The sequence below is a fragment of the Anomaloglossus baeobatrachus genome, chromosome 2 (genome assembly GCF_048569485.1).
Source record: "Anomaloglossus baeobatrachus isolate aAnoBae1 chromosome 2, aAnoBae1.hap1, whole genome shotgun sequence".
Classification (NCBI taxonomy): Eukaryota; Metazoa; Chordata; class Amphibia; order Anura; family Aromobatidae; genus Anomaloglossus; species Anomaloglossus baeobatrachus.
Genome location: NC_134354.1, coordinates 794,458,009 through 794,479,803, shown reverse-complemented (window position 1 = coordinate 794,479,803; position 21,795 = coordinate 794,458,009). Strand labels below are relative to the sequence as shown.

Here is a 21,795-nt window from a genome sequence, read left to right as displayed (position 1 = left end):
AGGTGAGCGATCAGCCGATCACCCGGCGGCCGGCTAATGTGAGCGATCAGCTGATCGCTCACGCTTTACAACAGAATCCGACAATGAACTCTATTCTTGTCATCCGTTGTACAACGCATGTGACTGATGCAAAACAACGGAAATGTGAACCGAGCCTTAGCCGCTGATCTCACGTCTGTTTCTTACATAGCCAAGAAAATCAGACGCAGATCATTATCAATGTGAGAAGGACAGCCCGCCCCCGTGTACCATTATCAAGATCGGAATACAAAAAGGTACCACTTTACAAAGTCTTTATATTGGTCAGAAAGGGGCACAAACAACAGGAACCTTGCTAGAACGCAGCCAGGAGCTGCAGAGGGGGGAGCTTTTACGTTTAGTGCAAAATTTCTGATGACAGGTTCCCTTTAAAGGGATCAGCAAAAGAAGGTGGAAAAACTTTATTTAGAAAAAAAAGTGGCCAAATCCTGGCTGAAGGAGTGGCAGGAGCAGAGACGGACGAAAAACAATTACAAAGCCAACGTGGCATAATCCCCGACACGCCGGCCTCCAACAGGCTATTACAACAATATAAAGCACCTCACTTCTAAATACAAGCACAGAATGATCGTCCTGCCCTAGGACTAATGTAACCAGTAAGGCTTTGTGCGCACGTTGCGTAAATACATGCAGTTACGCTGCGATCTGCACCGCAGCGTAACTGCATGCGTCCTGAGCACAATCTATGGAGATTGTGCAGGGGCCGTGCACACGTGGCGTATTAGAACGCAGCGATTCAGCTGCTGCCCGAAGCGCGCGTTCTGAGAAGTGACATGTCACTTCTTCCGTGCGCTTTGCCGGCATTCCCCGCTCCGTCTATGGCAGGAGCTGCAGGCAGAGCGCATGGAATCGGCTTTTTTTTTTTCACTACGGACATTTTGTGCAGCGATTTGAAGCGCACGTGTGCTGTTCAGATCGCTGCAGACATTTCTGCACTGACTGTACGCAACGTGCGCACATAGCCTTACATGAATACAGGCGTAACCAGCTGCTGTACGGATATCAGGCTCCAAGAGGAAAGGGTAAATGAGGGCATCACCAGTTAATAAGCGCATGTAGTCATATATACAGAGGAGCATTACATATACCCACAGCTCATTGCAGGGAACTAATGTATTACCCGTACAATTGTATAGGATAAATTACACCTAAACAACCCTCCTAGAAGCAAAGGATAGAACACATTGTTTACTGTAAAAATGCACATACTGAGCGTTCACACGGGGTTAATCAGCAGGGTCACACATCTATGTCTGAATGTACCGTCAGTGCTGGTAATAAACCCGCTAAAGGAACTTACTGCAATACCTGACGCTCCCACAAGGTAAATCAAGCGTGTATGTCAGGCCGCAGCTCAGCCAGCACGCCATCAAGTCTGCACCTCCCAGCCCTAGATCATTAATGACCAAGATGTGTGCGGGCAGCGCAGGCCACAGACCCAGGCAGCACGGGGCGCAGGCCACAGACCCGGGCAGCACAAGCCACAGACCCGGGCAGCACGGGGCGCAGGCCACAGACCCGGGCAGCACGGGGCGCAGGCCACAGACCCGGGCAGCACGGGGCGCAGGCCACAGACCCGGGCAGCACGGGGCGCAGGCCACAGACCCGGGCAGCACGGGGCGCAGGCCACAGACCCGGGCAGCACGGGGCGCAGGCCACAGACCCGGCAGCACGGGGCGCAGGCCACAGACCCGGGCAGCACGGGGCGCAGGCCACAGACCCGGGCAGCACGGGGCGCAGGCCACAGACCCGGGCAGCACGGGGCGCAGGCCACAGACCCGGGCAGCACGGGGCGCAGGCCACAGACCCGGGCAGCACGGGGCGCAGGCCACAGACCCGGGCAGCACGGGGCGCAGGCCACAGACCCGGGCAGCACGGGGCGCAGGCCACAGACCCGGGCAGCACGGGGCGCAGGCCACAGACCCGGGCAGCACGGGGCGCAGGCCACAGACCCGGGCAGCACGGGGCGCAGGCCACAGACCCGGGCAGCACGGGGCGCAGGCCACAGACCCGGGCAGCACGGGGCTGCAGGCCACAGACCCGGGCAGCACGGGGCGCAGGCCACAGACCCGGGCAGCACGGGGCGCAGGCCACAGACCCGGGCAGCACGGGGCGCAGGCCACAGACCCGGGCAGCACGGGGCGCAGGCCACAGACCCGGGCAGCACGGGGCGCAGGCCACAGACCCGGGCAGCACGGGGCGCAGGCCACAGACCCGGGCAGCACGGGGCGCAGGCCACAGACCCGGGCAGCACGGGGCGCAGGCCACAGACCCGGGCAGCACGGGGCGCAGGCCACAGACCCGGGCAGCACGGGGCGCAGGCCACAGACCCGGGCAGCACGGGGCGCAGGCCACAGACCCGGGCAGCACGGGGCGCAGGCCACAGACCCGGGCAGCACGGGGCGCAGGCCACAGACCCGGGCAGCACGGGGCGCAGGCCACAGACCCGGGCAGCACGGGGCGCAGGCCACAGACCCGGGCAGCACGGGGCGCAGGCCACAGACCCGGGCAGCACGGGGCGCAGGCCACAGACCCGGGCAGCACGGGGCGCAGGCCACAGACCCGGGCAGCACGGGGCGCAGGCCACAGACCCGGGCAGCACGGGGCGCAGGCCACAGACCCGGGCAGCACGGGGGCGCAGGCCACAGACCCGGGCAGCACGGGGCGCAGGCCACAGACCCGGGCAGCACGGGGCGCAGGCCACAGACCCCGGGCAGCACGGGGGCGCAGGCCACAGACCCGGGCAGCACGGGGCGCAGGCCACAGACCCGGGCAGCACGGGGCGCAGGCCACAGACCCGGGCAGCACGGGGCGCAGGCCACAGACCCGGGCAGCACGGGGCGCAGGCCACAGACCCGGGCAGCACGGGGCGCAGGCCACAGACCCGGGCAGCACGGGGCGCAGGCCACAGACCCGGGCAGCACGGGGCGCAGGCCAAAGACACGGGCAGCACGGGGCGCAGGCCAAAGACACGGGCAGCACGGGGCGCAGGCCAAAGACACGGGCAGCCCGGGGTAGTAAAGGAGGCGTCACACTCATACTCACACCCAGAGGGACGGCACGAACACCAGGGGGAGGCAGACGGCACGAACACCAGGGGGAGGCAGACGGCACGAACACCAGGGGGAGGTGGACGCAATGAGACCCCACGCGTATCAACACTACAGGTGCAGCTTCCTCAGGGAGAGATGTGCCCCAAATCCTAGTGTGTGCCCTATATAAATAAAAACAATTAGAGAATGATTGCTCACCAGTCCGTGAGTCTTATAGCATCTCAGGGTAGCGATGGCGGCCGCCATCTTGGTTTGATCACATGATACAGAAGCCGCACCCGAGCACGGCAATGCGCATGCGCTGATATCCACAGCGCTACTCAACCGGAGTAACAGCCTTTGTGAATTGAACTAGTTCAGAAACGGGCAGATGTGAGGTCGTGCGCAGGCGCTGCAGCGTTACATAGAGCGGATATACATCCGGGTACAGATTCTATTTATATGTAACTCAGGACAAATAGTGAAAAGAACAAGCTAAATACGAGGGGCAAGAGAGCGGTGAGGGTAAACCCCAAACCTAAATGCATAGAAACAACGTCCTAGAAAACCCTGATAATAATGGGTTATATACAGAACACCCTTAACCCTTACAGATCCACTCCACAGAGGAAGAGGATCCACACAGGGAACTCCATGTATACACAGCTTTTTTCAAAAGCACTTTATATATGAAGCCGCCTGTAGGTGTACATAGTGTAGCTTTATGCCCGCACATTCCATATGGTTGTATAGATCATGAGTTTTTATCAAATAGCGCACAACTGATGTCAGAGGTTATAGCCGCAGTGTCTCATGGGAAGACGCAGGGGACAGCGACCATATGCGGCCCACACATACAGCACTAGTACTCATAGGGCATGGATATAGGCCCATGTAACCAGGAGCCCTCCAGGCGTGTGCCATTAGCTGCCCAAATATTCTACCAAAGACCCTCTGCACAAGCCCGAGATCAATGAAGGACTGGAAATGCACAAAGTGAAGAGAAATGTATCAACACGCACCCACACCACTCACTCACACCAACACGCACACACACAAACACGCACACGCACCACTCACTCCAATATGACATTAGCCCCAGATGACCCATGAGATCTACGGGATCTCATTATTATACAGTCCCCCCTAACGGATCAAGTCTATTAAGTGCTGGAGATTAATGGCCAATGCTGTGAGTCCATGTAATCTGATCACTGTCCAACCATTGATCAGTGTTCATAGCAAGATCCGACAAATGGAAAGGGTTAATATCAGCGTCACGTGTCCTCCGCTAACAGGAGGCGGCCGTGATCAGTCACACTGACGGAACGCAGTAAACAGCGGAGATCAGGCGGACCCTGCGCTCAGACGGACGGCGGACCGCACGCTCACCAGACGGACGGCGGACCGCACGCTCACCAGACGGACGGCGGACCGCACGCTCACAGACGGACGGCGGACCGCACGCTCACAGACGGACGCTCAGACGGACAGCAGACCGCACGCTCACAGACGGACGGCGGACCACACGCTCACAGACGGACGCTCAGACGGACGGCGGACCGCACGCTCGCCAGACGGACGCTCAGACGGACGGCGGACCGCACGCTCGCCAGACGGACGCTCAGACGGACCGCACGCTCGCCAGAAGGACCGCACGCTCGCCAGAAGGACCGCACGCTCGCTCGCCAGAAGGACCGCACGCTCCCTCGCCAGAAGGACCGCACGCTCCCTCGCCAGACGGACCGCACGCTCCCTCGCCAGACGGACCGCACGCTCCCTCGCCAGACGGACCGCACGCTCCCTCGCCAGACGGACCGCACGCTCCCTCGCCAGACGGACCGCACGCTCCCTCGCCAGACGGACCGCACGCTCCCTCGCCAGACGGACCGCACGCTCCCTCGCCAGACGGACCGCACGCTCCCTCGCCAGACGGACCGCACGCTCCCTCGCCAGACGGACCGCACGCTCCCTCGCCAGACGGACCGCACGCTCCCTCGCCAGACGGACCGCACGCTCCCTCGCCAGACGGACCGCACGCTCCCTCGCCAGACGGACCGCACGCTCCCTCGCCAGACGGACCGCACGCTCCCTCGCCAGACGGACCGCACGCTCCCTCGCCAGACGGACCGCACGCTCCCTCGCCAGACGGACCGCACGCTCCCTCGCCAGACGGACCGCACGCTCCCTCGCCAGACGGACCGCACGCTCCCTCGCCAGACGGACCGCACGCTCCCTCGCCAGACGGACCGCACGCTCCCTCGCCAGACGGACCGCACGCTCCCTCGCCAGACGGACCGCACGCTCCCTCGCCAGACGGACCGCACGCTCCCTCGCCAGACGGACCGCACGCTCCCTCGCCAGACGGACCGCACGCTCCCTCGCCAGACGGACCGCACGCTCCCTCGCCAGACGGACCGCACGCTCCCTCGCCAGACGGACCGCACGCTCCCTCGCCAGACGGACCGCACGCTCCCTCGCCAGACGGACCGCACGCTCCCTCGCCAGACGGACCGCACGCTCCCTCGCCAGACGGACCGCACGCTCGCTCGCCAGACGGACCGCACGCTCGCTCGCCAGACGGACCGCACGCTCGCTCGCCAGACGGACCGCACGCTCGCTCGCCAGACGGACCGCACGCTCGCTCGCCAGACGGACCGCACGCTCGCTCGCCAGACGGACCGCACGCTCGCTCGCCAGACGGACCGCACGCTCGCTCGCCAGACGGACAGCACGCTCGCTCGCCAGACGGACCGCACGCTCGCTCGCCAGACGGACAGAACGCTCGCCAGACGGACCGCACGCACGCTCGCCAGACGGACCGCACGCACGCTCGCCAGACGGACTGCACGCTCGCCAGACGGACCTCATGTCTTTGTCACAATACATATGCCTAGATTCACCAGACAGGAAGAAGTTGTGCAGCAGCTGAGGTTTATCACCCGTACCAGGGTCACATGACTGCTGTTCTACCCTCCCCCCTTCTCAGTGACGTCACGTCCACTATACACAAGCCTCAGAGCGGCCAATCAGCGCGCTGCTTTCATCTTGCCTCCTCCCCGCACACACATGTAAGCCGCAATGTGATTGGCTGCGGCTGGTAACACCGGCGCAGACCTCTCGGGTGCGGGGTCAGTGAGTAGATACCGACACGCCGGCTCCTCACACACCCGCGTGTACCGGCCTCATTGCTGCACCCCCGCCCCTCTCCACAGCGGTACCGCGCTCCACAATCCCCACACACGCCGCCGCTTACCGCTCCCCTCAGAACTTGCAGTCCGCAGGCGGGAGAGCGGAGTGCGTCATGTATCAATATGGCGCTGATGACTGCGCGATGACGTCAGCACGCTCCACGCGTCACAGCGGAATTCAGCTCCTAATTGGCTCCCAGATGCTGTCACTCACCAGATGGGTGTGGCATCAGGCTAGTGTTTTTCTTGTAGGCGTGACCTATTCGGCATCTTCTTTTCCTATTGGTTCCCGCCACTTGGTTGTTCCATGAATGTCTGTGGAGCCGCTGCCAATCATCCAGTCAGGGAAGTGGTCACCTAGCAACCGGAGTCACGTGAGAGATTTCACTTCCGCAAGCCGGCGGCGATGGCTGATGACTTCACTGTCGCCTGTCAGGTGACGCGTCCTTGAAGGGGAATTCCATCCTCTGTTGTTATGTGGCGTCATTTGTATTTTTGTATTGATAATTATGTAAGCCCTTATATTTTCTGCAGAATGACAATCATTGTTATAACAGATTCATGTTTTCCGCAGCCGCTGGGCGCCGCCATTTCTATTTGCTGCTGTGTAAGTTTCAGAGCAGAACCCCTGCACATCACAAGCACAGCCGGTCCTGAGCCCAGCAGCCTGCGGCCGGCGTCCCCCTGTACTGTGGCGTCCTCAGCTGAGAACTGGCCTAATTCCCAGCTGAGAGGCAGCCAGGCGCCATGTTATTGTAGCCCAGCGCTGTATTCTGAGGTACCAGTCCCCTCTGGCACCGCTCACCCAGTGTTCCACAGCGGTGCCAGGAGGTCCGGGCAATGAGCAGTGCCAGGGAGTCCGGGCGGTGACAGGAGGTCCGGGCGGTGACAGGAGGTCCGGGCGGGTGACAGGAGGTCCGGGCGGTGACAGGAGGTCCGGGTGGTGACAGGGGGTCCGGGCGGTGACAGGGGGTCCAGGCGATGGGCGGTGACAGGGGTCCGGGAGGTGACAGAAGGTCCGGGCGGTGACAGAAGGTCCGGGCGGTGCCAGGGGGTCCGGGCGGTGCCAGGAGGTCCGGGCGGTGCCAGGAGGTCCGGGCGGTGACAGGGGGTCCGGGCGGTGACAGGGGGTCCGGGCGGTGACAGGGGGTCCGGGAGGTGACAGGGGGTCCGGGAGGTGACAGGGGGTCCGGCCGGTGACAAGAGGTCCGGGCGATGAGCAGTGCCAGGGGGTCCGGGTGGTGACAGAAGGTCCGGGCGATGAGCAGTGCCAGGGGGTCCGGGCGGTGACAGAAGGTCCGGGCGATGAGCAGTGCCAGGGGGTCCGGGCGGTGACAAAATGTCCGGGCGATGAGCAGTTCCAGGGGGTCCGGGCGGTGACAGGAGGTCCAGGCGGTGACAGGGGGTCCGGGCGGTGACAAAATGTCCGGGCGATGAGCAGTGCCAGGAGGTCCAAGCGGTGCCAGGGGGTCCAGGCGATGAGCAGTGCCAGGGAGTCCGGGCGGTGAGAGGAGGTACGGGCGGTGACAGGAGGTACTGGCAGTGACAGGAGGTCCGGGCGATGAGCAGTTCCAGGGGGTCCGGGCGGTGACATGAGGTCCGAGCGGTGCCATTGAGTCCAGGCGGTGACAGGAGGTCCGAGCGGTGCCAGGGGGTCCAGGCGATGACAGGAGGTCCGGGCGATGAGCAGTGCCAGGGGGTTTGAGCGGGGACAGGAGGTCCGGGCAATGAGCAGTGCCAGGGGGTTTGAGCGGGGACAGGAGGTCCGGGCAATGAGCAGTGCCAGGGGGTCCGAGCGCTGACAGGAGGTCCGGGCGGTGACAGGAGGTCCGGGCGGTGACAGAAGATCCAGGTGATGAGCAGTGCCAGGGGGTCCGAGCGGTTACAGACAGTCCGAGCAGTGCCAAGAGGTCCGGGCGGTGCCAGGAGGTTCAGGCGATGAGCGGGGACAGGAGGTCCCGAGCAGTGACAGGATGTCCAAGCAGTTACAGAAGATCCAGGCGGTGACAGGAGGTCTGAACGGTGACAGGAGGTCCGGGCGGTGCCAGAAGGTCTGAGCAGTGACAGGAGGTTTAGGCGATGAGCAGGGACAGGAGGTCCGGGCGGTGCCAGAAGGTCTGAGCAGTGACAGGAGGTTTAGGCGATGAGCGGGGACAGAGGGTCCGAGCAGTGACAGGAGGTCCGAGCGATGAGCAGGGACAGGAGGTCTGGGTAATGACATAAGATTAGATACACAGCTCAGCAGACAGTATCACCCAGGATAGGATTAGATACACAGCTCAGCAGACAGTATCACCCAGGATAGGATTAGATACACAGCTCAGCAGACCGTATCACCCAGGATAGGATTAGATACACAGCTCAGCAGACAGTATCACCCAGGATAGGATTAGATACACAGCTCAGCAGACAGTATCACACAGGAGAGGATTAGATACACAGCTCAGCAGACAATATCACACAGGATAGGATTAGATACACAGCTCAGCAGACAGTATCACACAGGAGAGGATTAGATACACAGCTCAGCAGACAGTATCACCCAGGATAGGATTAGATACAAGGCTCAGCAGACAGTATCACACAGGAGAGGATTAGATACACGGCTCAGCAGACAGTATCACACAGGAGAGGATTAGATACACGGCTCAGCAGACAGTATCACACAGGAGAGGATTAGATACACGGCTCAGCAGACAGTATCACACAGGATAGGATTAGATACACGGCTCAGCAGACAGTATCACCCAGGATAGGATTAGATACACAGCTCAGCAGACAGTATCACACAGGAGAGGATTAGATACACGGCTCAGCAGACAGTATCACACAGGAGAGGATTAGATACACGGCTCAGCAGACAGTATCACACAGGAGAGGATTAGATACACGGCTCAGCAGACAGTATCACACAGGATAGGATTAGATACACGGCTCAGCAGACAGTATCACCCAGGATAGGATTAGATACACAGCTCAGCAGACAGTATCACACAGGAGAGGATTAGATACACGGCTCAGCAGACAGTATCGCACAGGAGAGGATTAGATACACGGCTCAGCAGACAGTATCACACAGAAGAGGATTAGATACACGGCTCAGCAGACAGTATCACACAGAAGAGGATTAGATACACGGCTCAGCAGACAGTATCACACAGGAGAGGATTAGATACACGGCTCAGCAGACAGTATCACACAGGATAGGATTAGATACACAGCTCAGCAGACAGTATCACCCAGGATAGGATTAGATACACAGCTCAGCAGACAGTATCACCCAGGATAGGATTAGATACACAGCTCAGCAGACAGTATCACACAGGAGAGGATTAGATACACGGCTCAGCAGACAGTATCACACAGGAGAGGATTAGATACACGGCTCAGCAGACAGTATCACACAGGAGAGGATTAGATACACGGCTCAGCAGACAGTATCACACAGGAGAGGATTAGATACACGGCTCAGCAGACAGTATCACACAGGATAGGATTAGATACACAGCTCAGCAGACAGTATCACACAGGATAGGATTAGATACACAGATCAGCAGACAGTATCACACAGGAGAGGATTAGATACACGGCTCAGCAGACAGTATCACACAGGACATGATTAGATACACAGCTCAGCAGACAGTATCACACAGGATAGGATTAGATACACAGCTCAGCAGACAGTATCACACAGGACAGGACACAGGCTGGAGTATATCAAGTTTTGCCTGTTGGTCTCCACTATGATGGCCGCCGCCTTGTCCTGGAGACATTTTCAGGTTTTGATATTTGCACCAATCATCTTCACCCCACGTTTAGCTCCTCCCTCCCGATTATAATCACACTCTCCCTATAAGACCATGTGCTGATCATACTTCTGTCACCCTGGAGCCTTCACAGGAGGAGTGGGCTGTAGTGTCTGTGCTGCCTTCTGTTGGAGTAGACTGTATTTTATCTTCCAGATTCTGCAGTTTTCTGTATTTACTTATCAGTGTATTGCGCAGTTGGAGTGGACTGTGTGATATTCACCTAAATCCTCTGCAGGTGGAGTGGACTGTGTGATATTCACCTAAATCCTCTGCAGGTGGAGTGGACTGTGTGACGTTCCGGTGTCTCCTCTGCAGGTGGAGTGGACTGTGTGACGTTCTGGTGTCTCCTCTGCAGGTGGAGTGGACTGTGTGAAGTTCCGGTGTCTCCTCTGCAGGTGGAGTGGACTGGGTTGCACAGATATGGCGATGGCCGTGTGGTCTGAGCGGGTTCTGGAGCTGGTGCTGAGGCTGAACAATCTGCAGCGTGCAGGTGGAGTGGCATGTGGTGTGTCCTGTCCAGTCCCTGTGTGCGGCTCTGATCACATCTATCCTCCGCAGGTTGCCTCCCGTTCTGTGTCCTCGGACAGCGGGTCGGTTGGGTGACGCCGCCGGTGGCGAATGTCCTGGCGCAGAATCCTGACGTGTTCACACTTTATAAAGACTCCAAACCTCGATTGGAGCTGAGCGACCGACTGCGCTCCACCGAGGAGAGGACGCGGGCGATACAGGAGGTGATGGAGGCGCTGAGAGGACGGGACGGGTTCCCATGTCTCCAGGAATGGAGGAACGAGGTGAGGAGGCCGCTGTGCTGTAATAAGAGGGGATATCTCCCCTGTGCTGTAATAAGAGGTGATATCTCCCCTGTGCTGTAATAAGAGGTGATATCTCCTCTGTGCTGTAATAAGAGGTGATAGCTCCTCTGTGCTGTAATAAGAGGTGATATCTCCTCTGTGCTGTAATAAGAGGTGATATCTCCCCTGTGCTGTAATAAGAGGTGATATCTCCCCTGTGCTGTAATAAGAGGTGATATCTCCTCTGTGCTGTAATAAGAGGTGATAGCTCCTCTGTGCTGTAATAAGAGGTGATATCTCCCCTGTGCTGTAATAAGAGGGGATATCTCTCCTGTGCTGTAATAAGAGGTGATATCTCTCCTGTGCTGTAATAAGAGGGGATATCTCCCCTGTGCTGTAATAAGAGGTGATATCTCCCCTGTGCTGTAATAAGAGGTGATATCTCCTCTGTGCTGTAATAAGAGGTGATATCTCTCCTGTGCTGTAATAAGAGGTGATATCTCCTCTGTGCTGTAATAAGAGGTGATATCTCCCCTGTGCTGTAATAAGAGGTGATATCTCCCCTGTGCTGTAATAAGAGGTGATATCTCCCCTGTGCTGTAATAAGAGGTGATATCTCCCCTGTGCTGTAATAAGAGGTGATATCTCCCCTGTGCTGTAATAAGAGGTGATATCTCCCCTGTGCTGTAATAAGAGGTGATATCTCCTCTGTGCTGTAATAAGAGGTGATATCTCCCCTGTGCTGTAATAAGAGGTGATATCTCCCCTGTGCTGTAATAAGAGGTGATATCTCCCCTGTGCTGTAATAAGAGGTGATATCTCCCCTGTGCTGTAATAAGAGGTGATATCTCCCCTGTGCTGTAATAAGAGGTGATATCTCCTCTGTGCTGTAATAAGAGGTGATATCTCCCCTGTGCTGTAATAAGAGGTGATATCTCCCCTGTGCTGTAATAAGAGGTGATATCTCCCCTGTGCTGTAATAAGAGGTGATATCTCCCCTGTGCTGTAATAAGAGGTGATATCTCCCCTGTGCTGTAATAAGAGGTGATATCTCCTCTGTGCTGTAATAAGAGGTGATATCTCCCCTGTGCTGTAATAAGAGGTGATATCTCCTCTGTGCTGTAATAAGAGGTGATATCTCCCCTGTGCTGTAATAAGAGGTGATATCTCCCCTGTGCTGTAATAAGAGGTGATATCTCCTCTGTGCTGTAATAAGAGGTGATATCTCCTCTGTGCTGTAATAAGAGGTGATATCTCCCCTGTGCTGTAATAAGAGGTGATATCTCCCCTGTGCTGTAATAAGAGGTGATATCTCCTCTGTGCTGTAATAAGAGGGGATATCTCCCCTGTGCTGTAATAAGAGGGGATATCTCCCCTGTGCTGTAATAAGAGGTGATATCTCCCCTGTGCTGTAATAAGAGGTGATATCTCCCCTGTGCTGTAATAAGAGGTGATATCTCCCCTGTGCTGTAATAAGAGGTGATATCTCCCCTGTGCTGTAATAAGAGGTGATATCTCCCCTGTGCTGTAATAAGAGGTGATATCTCCCCTGTGCTGTAATAAGAGGTGATATCTCCCCTGTGTTGTAATAAGAGGGGATATCTCCCCTGTGCTGTAATAAGAGGTGATATCTCTCCTGTGCTGTAATAAGAGGTGATATCTCTCCTGTGCTGTAATAAGAGGTGATATCTCCCCTGTGCTGTAATAAGAGGTGATATCTCCCCTGTGCTGTAAGAAGAGGTGATATCTCCTCTGTGCTGTAATAAGAGGTGATATCTCCCCTGTGCTGTAATAAGAGGTGATATCTCCCCTGTGCTGTAATAAGAGGTGATATCTCTCCTGTGCTGTAATAAGAGGGGATATCTCCCCTGTGCTGTAATAAGAGGTGATATCTCCCCTGTGCTGTAATAAGAGGTGATATCTCCCCTGTGCTGTAATAAGAGGTGATATCTCCCCTGTGCTGTAATAAGAGGTGATATCTCCCCTGTGCTGTAATAAGAGGTGATATCTCCTCTGTGCTGTAATAAGAGGTGATATCTCCCCTGTGCTGTAATAAGAGGTGATATCTCCCCTGTGCTGTAATAAGAGGGGATATCTCCCTGTGCTGTAATAAGAGGTGATATCTCCTCTGTGCTGTAATAAGAGGCGATATCTCCTCTGTGCTGTAATAAGAGGGGATATCTCCCCTGTGCTGTAATAAGAGGGGATATCTCCCCTGTGCTGTAATAAGAGGTGATATCTCCTCTGTGCTGTAATAAGAGGTGATGTCTCCCCTGTGCTGTAATAAGAGGTGATATCTCCCCTGTGCTGTAATAAGAGGTGATATCTCCCCTGTGCTGTAATAAGAGGTGATATCTCCCCTGTGCTGTAATAAGAGGTGATATCTCCCCTGTGCTGTAATAAGAGGTGATATCTCCCCTGTGTTGTAATAAGAGGGGATATCTCCCCTGTGCTGTAATAAGAGGCGATATCTCCTCTGTGCTGTAATAAGAGGGGATATCTCCCCTGTGCTGTAATAAGAGGGGATATCTCCCCTGTGCTGTAATAAGAGGTGATATCTCCTCTGTGCTGTAATAAGAGGTGATATCTCCCCTGTGCTGTAATAAGAGGTGATATCTCCCCTGTGCTGTAATAAGAGGTGATATCTCCCCTGTGCTGTAATAAGAGGTGATATCTCCCCTGTGCTGTAATAAGAGGTGATATCTCCCCTGTGCTGTAATAAGAGGTGATATCTCCCCTGTGCTGTAATAAGAGGTGATATCTCCCCTGTGTTGTAATAAGAGGGGATATCTCCCCTGTGCTGTAATAAGAGGTGATATCTCTCCTGTGCTGTAATAAGAGGTGATATCTCCTCTGTGCTGTAATAAGAGGTGATATCTCCCCTGTGCTGTAATAAGAGGTGATATCTCCCCTGTGCTGTAATAAGAGGTGATATCTCCCTGTATATTGGTATTTCCTGTGACTCCTCTGATCTCGCTGATTCTTCGCGCTGTTGTTTCGCTTGGTTTTGGCGGTTCTCGTGTGATCACAAGTTCTGGGTCATCGTCTGTGCTGTACGCTGCTTTTGTCATACATGTGTCACCAGATGTCAGTAACAACCCGTCCAATCCAAACAGGAGAAAAATCACCAATGATGAGTAATAATGAGAAATGACGCAGGAAAAGTCGTGAACTCGTTACTGAAATGTGTTTATTACTTGGCGCATTCTTCTTTGTTGGTGATGAAGCTCCAGATGCCTCCTGTATGGAGACACTAGTCCCTGCATTGCTCAGGTGGATTTTGGTCCATTCTTCCGCACACACTCCTCACATCCTGTATGGAGACACTAGTCCCTGCATTGCTCAGGTGCATTTTGGCCCATTCTTCCGCACACACTCCTCACATCCTGTATGGAGACACTAGTCTCCTGCATTGCTCAGGTGGATTTTGGCCCATTCTTCCGCACACACTCCTCACATCCTGTATGGAGACACTAGTCGCCTGCATTGCTCAGGTGGATTTTGGCCCATTCTTCCGCACACACTCCTCACATCCTGTATGGAGACACTAGTCGCCTGCATTGCTCAGGTGGAGTTTGGTCCATTCTTCCGCACACACTCCTCACATCCTGTATGGAGACACTAGTCCCTGCATTGCTCAGGTGGATTTTGGCCCATTCTTCTGCACACACTCCTCACATCCTGTATGGAGACACTAGTCCCTGCATTGCTCAGGTGGATTTTGGCCCATTCTTCCGCACACACTCCTCACATCCTGTATGGAGACACTAGTCCCTGCATTGCTCAGGTGCATTTTGGCCCATTCTTCCGCACACACTCCTCACATCCTGTATGGAGACACTAGTCACCTGCATTGCTCAGGTGGATTTTGGTCCATTCTTCCGCACACACTCCTCACATCCTGTATGGAGACACTAGTCCCTGCATTGCTCAGGTGCATTTTGGCCCATTCTTCCGCACACACTCCTCACATCCTGTATGGAGACACTAGTCCCTGCATTGCTCAGGTGGATTTTGGCCCATTCTTCCGCACACACTCCTCACATCCTGTATGGAGACACTAGTCACCTGCATTGCTCAGGTGGATTTTGGCCCATTCTTCCGCACACACTCCTCACATCCTGTATGGAGACACTGGTCACCTGCATTGCTCAGGTGGATTTTGGCCCATTCTTCCGCACACACTCCTCACATCCTGTATGGAGACACTAGTCGCCTGCATTGGTCAGGTGGATTTTGGCCCATTCTTCTGCACACACCCCTCACATCCTGTATGGAGACACTAGTCGCCTGCATTGGTCAGGTGGATTTTGTCCCATTCTTCTGCACACACTCCTCACATCCTGTATGGAGACACTAGCCGCCTGCATTGCTCAGGTGGATTTTGGCCCATTCTTCCGCACACACACTCCTCACATCCTGTATGGAGACACTAGTCGCCTGCATTGCTCAGGTGCATTTTGGCCCATTCTTCTGCACACACTCCTCACATCCTGTATGGAGACACTAGTCGCCTGCATTGCTCAGGTGGATTTTGGCCATTCTTCCGCACACACTCCTCACATCCTGTATGGAGACACTGGTCACCTGCATTGCTCTGGTGGATTTTGGCCCATTCTTCCTCCGCACACACTCCTCACATCCTGTATGGAGACACTAGTCGCCTGCATTGCTCAGGTGCATTTTGGCCCATTCTTCCGCACACACTCCTCACATCCTGTATGGAGACACTAGTCACCTCCATTGCTCAGGTGGATTTTGGCCCATTCTTCCGCACACACTCCTCACATCCTGTATGGAGACACTAGTCTCCTGCATTGCTCAGGTGGATTTTGGTCATTCTTCCACACACACTCCTCACATCCTGTATGGAGACACTAGTCGCCTGCATTGCTCAGGTGGATTTTGGCCATTCTTCCGCACACACTCCTCACATCCTGTATGGAGACACTGGTCACCTGCATTGCTCAGGTGGATTTTGGCCCATTCTTCCGCACACACCCCTCACATCCTGTATGGAGACACTAGTCGCCTGCATTGCTCAGGTGGATTTTGGTCCATTCTTCCGCACACACTCCTCACATCCTGTATGGAGACACTAGTCACCTGCATTGCTCAGGTGGGTTTTGGTCCATTCTTCCGCACACACTCCTCACATCCTGTATGGAGACACTAGTCACCTGCATTGCTCAGGTGGGTTTTGGTCATTCTTTACACACTCTCCTCACATCCTGCTGGTCCCAGCTTCTTCTATGTACTTGGAGCTTTAGTTCCTTCCAGACATTTTCTATTGGATTCGGCTCCGGTGATCGGCTCGGCCATTCTAGCAGATTTTCTTTCTCTAAAGTTTCCTTGGCCGTGTGTTTGGGATCATTGTTTGCTGAAACGTCTTACCTCGTTTCATCTTCATCATCCTGGTCAGTGGCAGCAGAGGTTTATTCAGAAATGTCTCCATATATTTATTTATCCATTCATCCTTCCTTCTATTGCTGGCGCCGTCTTCTGAAAAACAGCCGCACACCATGACATTCCCACAGCAGATTCGGGCAGTGACAGGAGATTCGGGCAGTGACGGGAGATTCGGGCAGTGACGGGAGATTCGGGCAGTGACGGGAGATTCGGGCAGTGACGGGAGATTCGGGCAGTGACGGGAGATTCGGGCAGTGACGGGAGATTCGGGCAGTGACGGGAGATTCGGGCAGTGACGGGGGATTCGGGCAGTGACGGGGGATTCGGGCAGTGACGGGGGATTCGGGCAGTGACGGGGGATTCGGGCAGTGACGGGGGATTCGGGCAGTGACGGGAGATTCGGGCAGTGACGGGAGATTCGGGCAGTGACGGGAGATTCGGGCAGTGACGGGAGATTCGGGCAGTGACGGGAGATTCGGGCAGTGACGGGAGATTCGGGCAGTGACGGGAGATTCGGGCAGTGACGGGAGATTCGGGCAGTGACGGGAGATTCGGGCAGTGACGGGAGATTCGGGCAGTGACGGGAGATTCGGGCAGTGACGGGAGATTCGGGCAGTGACGGGAGATTCGGGCAGTGACGGGAGATTCGGGCAGTGACGGGAGATCTGAGCGGGGACGGGAGATCTGAGCGGGGACGGGAGATCTGAGCGGGGACGGGAGATCTGAGCGGGGACGGGAGATCTGAGCGGGGACGGGAGATCTGAGCGGTGACAGGAGATCTGAGCGGTGACAGGAGATGCGAGCGATGAGCGGTGACAGGAGATCCGAGCGATGAGCAGTGACAGGAGATCCGGGCGATGAGCGGTGACAGGGGGTCCGAGCAGTGACAGGAGATCCGAGCGATGAGCAGTGACAGGAGATCCGGGCGATGAGCGGTGACAGGGGGTCCGAGCAGTGACAGGAGATCCGAGCGATGAGCAGTGACAGGAGATCCGGGCGATGAGCAGTGACAGGAGATCCGGGCGATGAGCGGTGACAGGGGGTCCGAGCAGTGACAGGAGATCCGACCGATGAGCAGTGACAGGAGATCCGGGCGATGAGCGGGGACAGGGGGTCCGAGCAGTGACAGGAGATCTGGGCGGTGACAGAGGGCCGAGCAGTGCCAGGTGGTCCGGGCAGTGCCAGGTGGTCCGGGCGGTGACAGAGGGCCGAGCAGTGCCAGGTGGTCCGGGCAGTGACAGGAGGTCCAGGCGGTGACAGGGGGGTCCGGGCAGTGACGGAGGGCCGAGCAGTGCCAGGGAGTCTGAGCGGTGACAGGAGGTCCAGGCGGTGACAGGGGTCCGGGCGGTGACAGGAGGTCTGGGTGGTGAGCGGGGACCAGGCTACAAAGTAAAGAGCACAGCACCTACAGGCACATCTGGGGAGGTTGTAGATGTTTGGGGTTGTTTTGCTGCCTCTGGCACTGGGGACCTTCACTATGGTAATCTTCATGATGTCTTGCACAGAGGATTTTGGGGGGCAAGGTAGAGCCCAGTGTGACAGAACTGGGTATAGTCCTAGGTCAGGGGTCTCCAGCAGGACAATGAGCCCCAAACACTTCAAGAAGCCCCAGAAATGGATGGAAACAAAGCACTGGAGAGATCTGAAGAGGCCGCAAGGCGTCCGTATCTAAACCCCATGCCAGCGCTTTTGGCGGTAACTGTATATACAGTATCTCCAGTGCTGTACACCATGGCCGTCTGTAGGCGCCAGGTCCCCGGCGTGCTCCTTCCAGGCCTAGAAGCCTCGATGCTGTCCTCACACATCATGGCGGTCGCACACCATTCTCTTATTGCCCTCCCTGTTGTGTTATGGGGGGAAATAAATGTGATGAAAGTCAGAACTGTCAAAATGTCGTTTTTTGATCAGTGAGCGAGTGCTGAATCCCTTCCCTAGGGGTGTACTCACTTATTTTGAGCCCTGCTATACGTATGCATGGTCCGATGTGACGGATTCTCCTCTTCTCGCCCTCAGCTCTACGATGTGAAGGGTTTATTCTCGGACCCCCCTCTTCTCAGCATGGAGCGAGCGGCCACACGTGAGTCTGATCTGTGGGCCCAGGAGCTTGCAGTCTATTAGTCGCTGATTCTCTGTGCGGTTGGTGTCTTTTCTGATTGTCATTATCCCCGTCTCAGCGCTCCTGGGAGTTCCCCGCTACGGCGTCCATGTGAATGGCTTTCTACGCCGAGGAGCCGACATCTTTATGTGGATCGCCCGGCGGTCATTGACCAAACCCAACTACCCCGGAAAGCTCGACCACCTCGTGAGTGAGGGGCAGTATGTATATCATCAATAAAGGGGGAATCCTGCCCGGGCCCGGGGAACTGACTATTGTCACTTCATAGGCGGCCGGTGGAATCGCTGCGGGGTCCGGTGTGTGGGAGACTCTTCTGAAGGAGTGTACAGAGGAGGCCTGTATCCCACAATCCCTGGCCTCCACAGCCAGACCAGCCGGGACTGTAAGGTGAGCCCCGGGGGACAGATACATGGACGGATGCCACCTCCTGCCCACTGCTGAAGTCCTGCACCATGGCTGTACACACACAGTCACCTCTAGAGGGCGCCTGCGCTGCATCCTCACCTGTACTACACAAACCTGCCTCTAGAGGGCGCCTACGCTGCATCCTCACCAGTATTACAACTGCCTCTAATGGGCGCCTGCGCTGCATCCTCACCTGTACTACACATACTCGCCTCTATAAGGCGCCTGCGCTGCATCCTAACCTGTACTACACACACCTGCCTCTAGAGGGGCCTGCGCTGCATCCTCACCTGTACTACACACACCTGCCTCTAGAGGGCGCCTGCGCTGCATCCTCACCTGTACTACACACACCTGCCTCTAGAGGGCGCCTGCGCTGCATCCTCACCAGTACTACACATACTCGCCTCTAGGGGGCTCCCATTCCTGCTGCCGCTGATCACCATTCCTGGTTCCCCTAATCTTTGTGTCTCCCCACAGTTACGCCTATCAGCAGGATGAGGCGCTGTACCTGGAGTGCCAGTTTGTGTTTGATCTGGAGGTTCCTGAGTCCTTCCAGCCTCGTGTAGGGGACGGAGAGGTGCAGGAGTTCTATCTATGGCCCCTGGACAAGGTGGGTACACGCAGACCCCTCAGGGCAGGGGGTGGTCTGCGCCCATCTGACGTCACATCTCTCTGCAGGTGACAGAGGCCATCGCCACCCAGGAGTTCAAACCCAACTGTGCACTGGTTGTACTGGATTTCCTCATGCGGAACGGACACATTCAGCCGGACACAGGTGACTAACCACGTGTGAGTTGGACCGGGTCTACGTGACCCTCTGCCGGGGCGCGAGGCGCTGATACCTCACTTCTGTCTTTCAGAAAAGTTCTACACAAAGTTTATGGAGAATCTGCATGGACCACTGTGACCTCACCCTCCCAGGGCCGGGACCTCACCCCCCCCAGGGCGCCTCCCTCCAGGGCCGGGACCTCACCCCCCAGGGTGCCTCCCTCCAGGGCCGGTGTTGAGGAGAGCCATAAACTGAAATACTTAATTAACCTCTGTACATAGAGCATTGTAAGAAATGTGATCAATTAAATCAATTCTCTATACATAAGCCAGTCACTCTTCAGAGGAACCCAAAATGGCCCCCGATGACATCACAGACTCTACCATCAGCATGGATCCACCAGATGACGTCCCTCCCATCATAATCACCATGGATCGATCCAATGCTGTCATAGACCCGCCTACAATGACGCCCACCAATCAGCTCATGGACTAACACATTGTTCGACACACTGACCAGTGAACACATCCGGACATGCCCCTTTGCAAGGTTATATCAGAGCAAGCTCAGTTGTAATAAAGGCAGAGCCTGGGCCGACTTTTGTCGAGGAAAGATGAATATGCGACTGTGTCTGATCTCATTTTTCAAGCATGCACTCGATCCATACGAATTAGGCCAGGCAGTTGGCAACTAGTGATCTCTGATCAAGAGTTCACCCTAACATTAATGGCGCCCAACGTGGGGCCAGCATAGGAGTGTTAAGGCGGCCATAAATTTACAGTGATGCAATCTAATCGTGCATCTACCTTAAACCTGTCTGCAGTCCAAATTATGAGTCAATTGTGGTAGTATGCATACCATTCTCTTTCATACACACTAGAGACGTACTCGGATATGAATAGAAAGTAAGACTGATTTAATACGGAAGTTGGACAAACATTTAAAAGGAGTTACTGGCTAGGAGCCAAGAACACGTAACACGTCTCCTATTGGATAAAGTATCATAGAGCTTATTCTGTGATATACAATATACTGTAATGTGCTTGCTTCCTCATTATATTAAGCTATGTCAGCATGATTCTCTTGTCACATGAAAGTCCAGACTGATGAGTCTTATGTCTGAATGCAGATATAGGTGTGGTACAGTTCAAACACCATCTTAAATCCTGTTTTTTGGATATCTTCATATAACTCTATATATATACTCCTAATAGTTCATAATCTTGTCCATAACAGTCCCCCCTTTGGAGATAGCCAAAAGTATTTCCTTACTTTTCCCCGAGTCTATTGATCTGTCCTAATACCGATGGTTACCTCACTCACATACGAGATAACCCATCCCTTGTGGATGAATCTCCCCACCCAACAGACTATGCATAGGAAGCCAGATCCTGACCGTATTCTCTTGACTGTCCTCATGGCTATGTTCCACGCTGGCACACGTTATTCAGGAAGGGGGAACGTGGCGGTAGTCCTCTAATTAGCTCATATTTATCAGGGTTGGTTTCACTCAGAGTCTCATATTCCTCAGGCGGTAATGGTGGGACATCATCAAAGGTGGGATGCACAATGATCTTCTGGGCCACAGGCTTGGATATCATAGTCTTAGCACAAAGTATCGGGTAGAAGAGGGAAGACAGCCATCTCCTGGTCTCAGGTCCGACATCTTTTGTAGTGGGAGGCATGGATCTTTGTCAGAAAGAGAGAGAAGGAAAGAGAGAGAAGAAAAAAGAAAGGAGAGAGAGAAGAGGGAGAGATAAAGATTGAGAGAGAATAGAGAGAAAGATTGAGAAGAAAGAGAGATCTAGATCTGGTTGGATCTGGAGGAGAAAACTCAAGAACGTATATTAGGCAAATGTTTAGTTACAGTATCTGGGGGTTCTTCTAAACAGGATTTCATAGTGTCTCAGCTTAGTGGTCCCTGTTGGGGTGTGTCTGACACTGGACAATGCAAGGGGAAGACTCATGCCCTTGCCTTCTACACTGCCCCACCCTCCCAACCTTCCCTCTATTCTGTGGCTGGTATGGGGTGTGTAGAGTCAGTTCTGTGTCTAAGGCCTGCCATATCTCTTTGGCTGGCAGTGAAAGCAGGTCACTAGCCACTTCCTATGGTCTCCGGGAGCCCACAGCCGCACCCTATCTCAGTCCACTTCTTCTGAGACTTGCTCTTGTAGGGTCAGGACAGTGTTTTCTGAAGACTTTCCATCTTTCCTTTCTTCACATCAGGGTCA

The 21,795-nt window shown here is 55.3% G+C and overlaps 2 protein-coding genes across 2 annotated transcripts in view; one reads left to right on the top strand and one right to left on the bottom strand.

Moving 5' to 3' along the window:
- NUP98 (nucleoporin 98 and 96 precursor) overlaps positions 1-6,396 on the bottom strand; it is an 82,672-nt gene extending 76,276 nt beyond the window's left edge. The window contains 1 exon segment of the mRNA XM_075337699.1: positions 6,328-6,396. The gene's annotated coding sequence lies outside the window, so the exon portion shown is untranslated.
- A 244-nt stretch (positions 6,397-6,640) lies between these two features.
- LOC142292373 (uncharacterized) lies at positions 6,641-20,175 on the top strand. The gene is made up of 9 exons (XM_075337698.1): positions 6,641-6,698; positions 10,427-10,561; positions 10,630-10,862; positions 18,285-18,348; positions 18,446-18,573; positions 18,656-18,774; positions 19,273-19,405; positions 19,474-19,570; positions 19,656-20,175. The coding sequence occupies exons 2-9, from the start codon at positions 10,492-10,494 to the stop codon at positions 19,700-19,702; spliced, it is 891 nt and encodes a 296-aa protein (XP_075193813.1). The 5' UTR covers positions 6,641-6,698; positions 10,427-10,491; the 3' UTR covers positions 19,703-20,175.
- The last annotated feature ends 1,620 nt before the right edge of the window (positions 20,176-21,795 follow it).

Coding starts and splice junctions, on each gene's coding strand:
- LOC142292373 (XM_075337698.1), top strand. CDS start 10,492: ATGGCGATGGCCGTGTGGTCTGAGCGGGTTCTGGAGCTGGTGCTGAGG. Junction 19,406..19,473: donor ATCTATGGCCCCTGGACAAG/GTGGGTACACGC, acceptor ATCTCTCTGCAG/GTGACAGAGGCCATCGCCAC. Junction 19,571..19,655: donor ACACATTCAGCCGGACACAG/GTGACTAACCAC, acceptor TCTGTCTTTCAG/AAAAGTTCTACACAAAGTTT.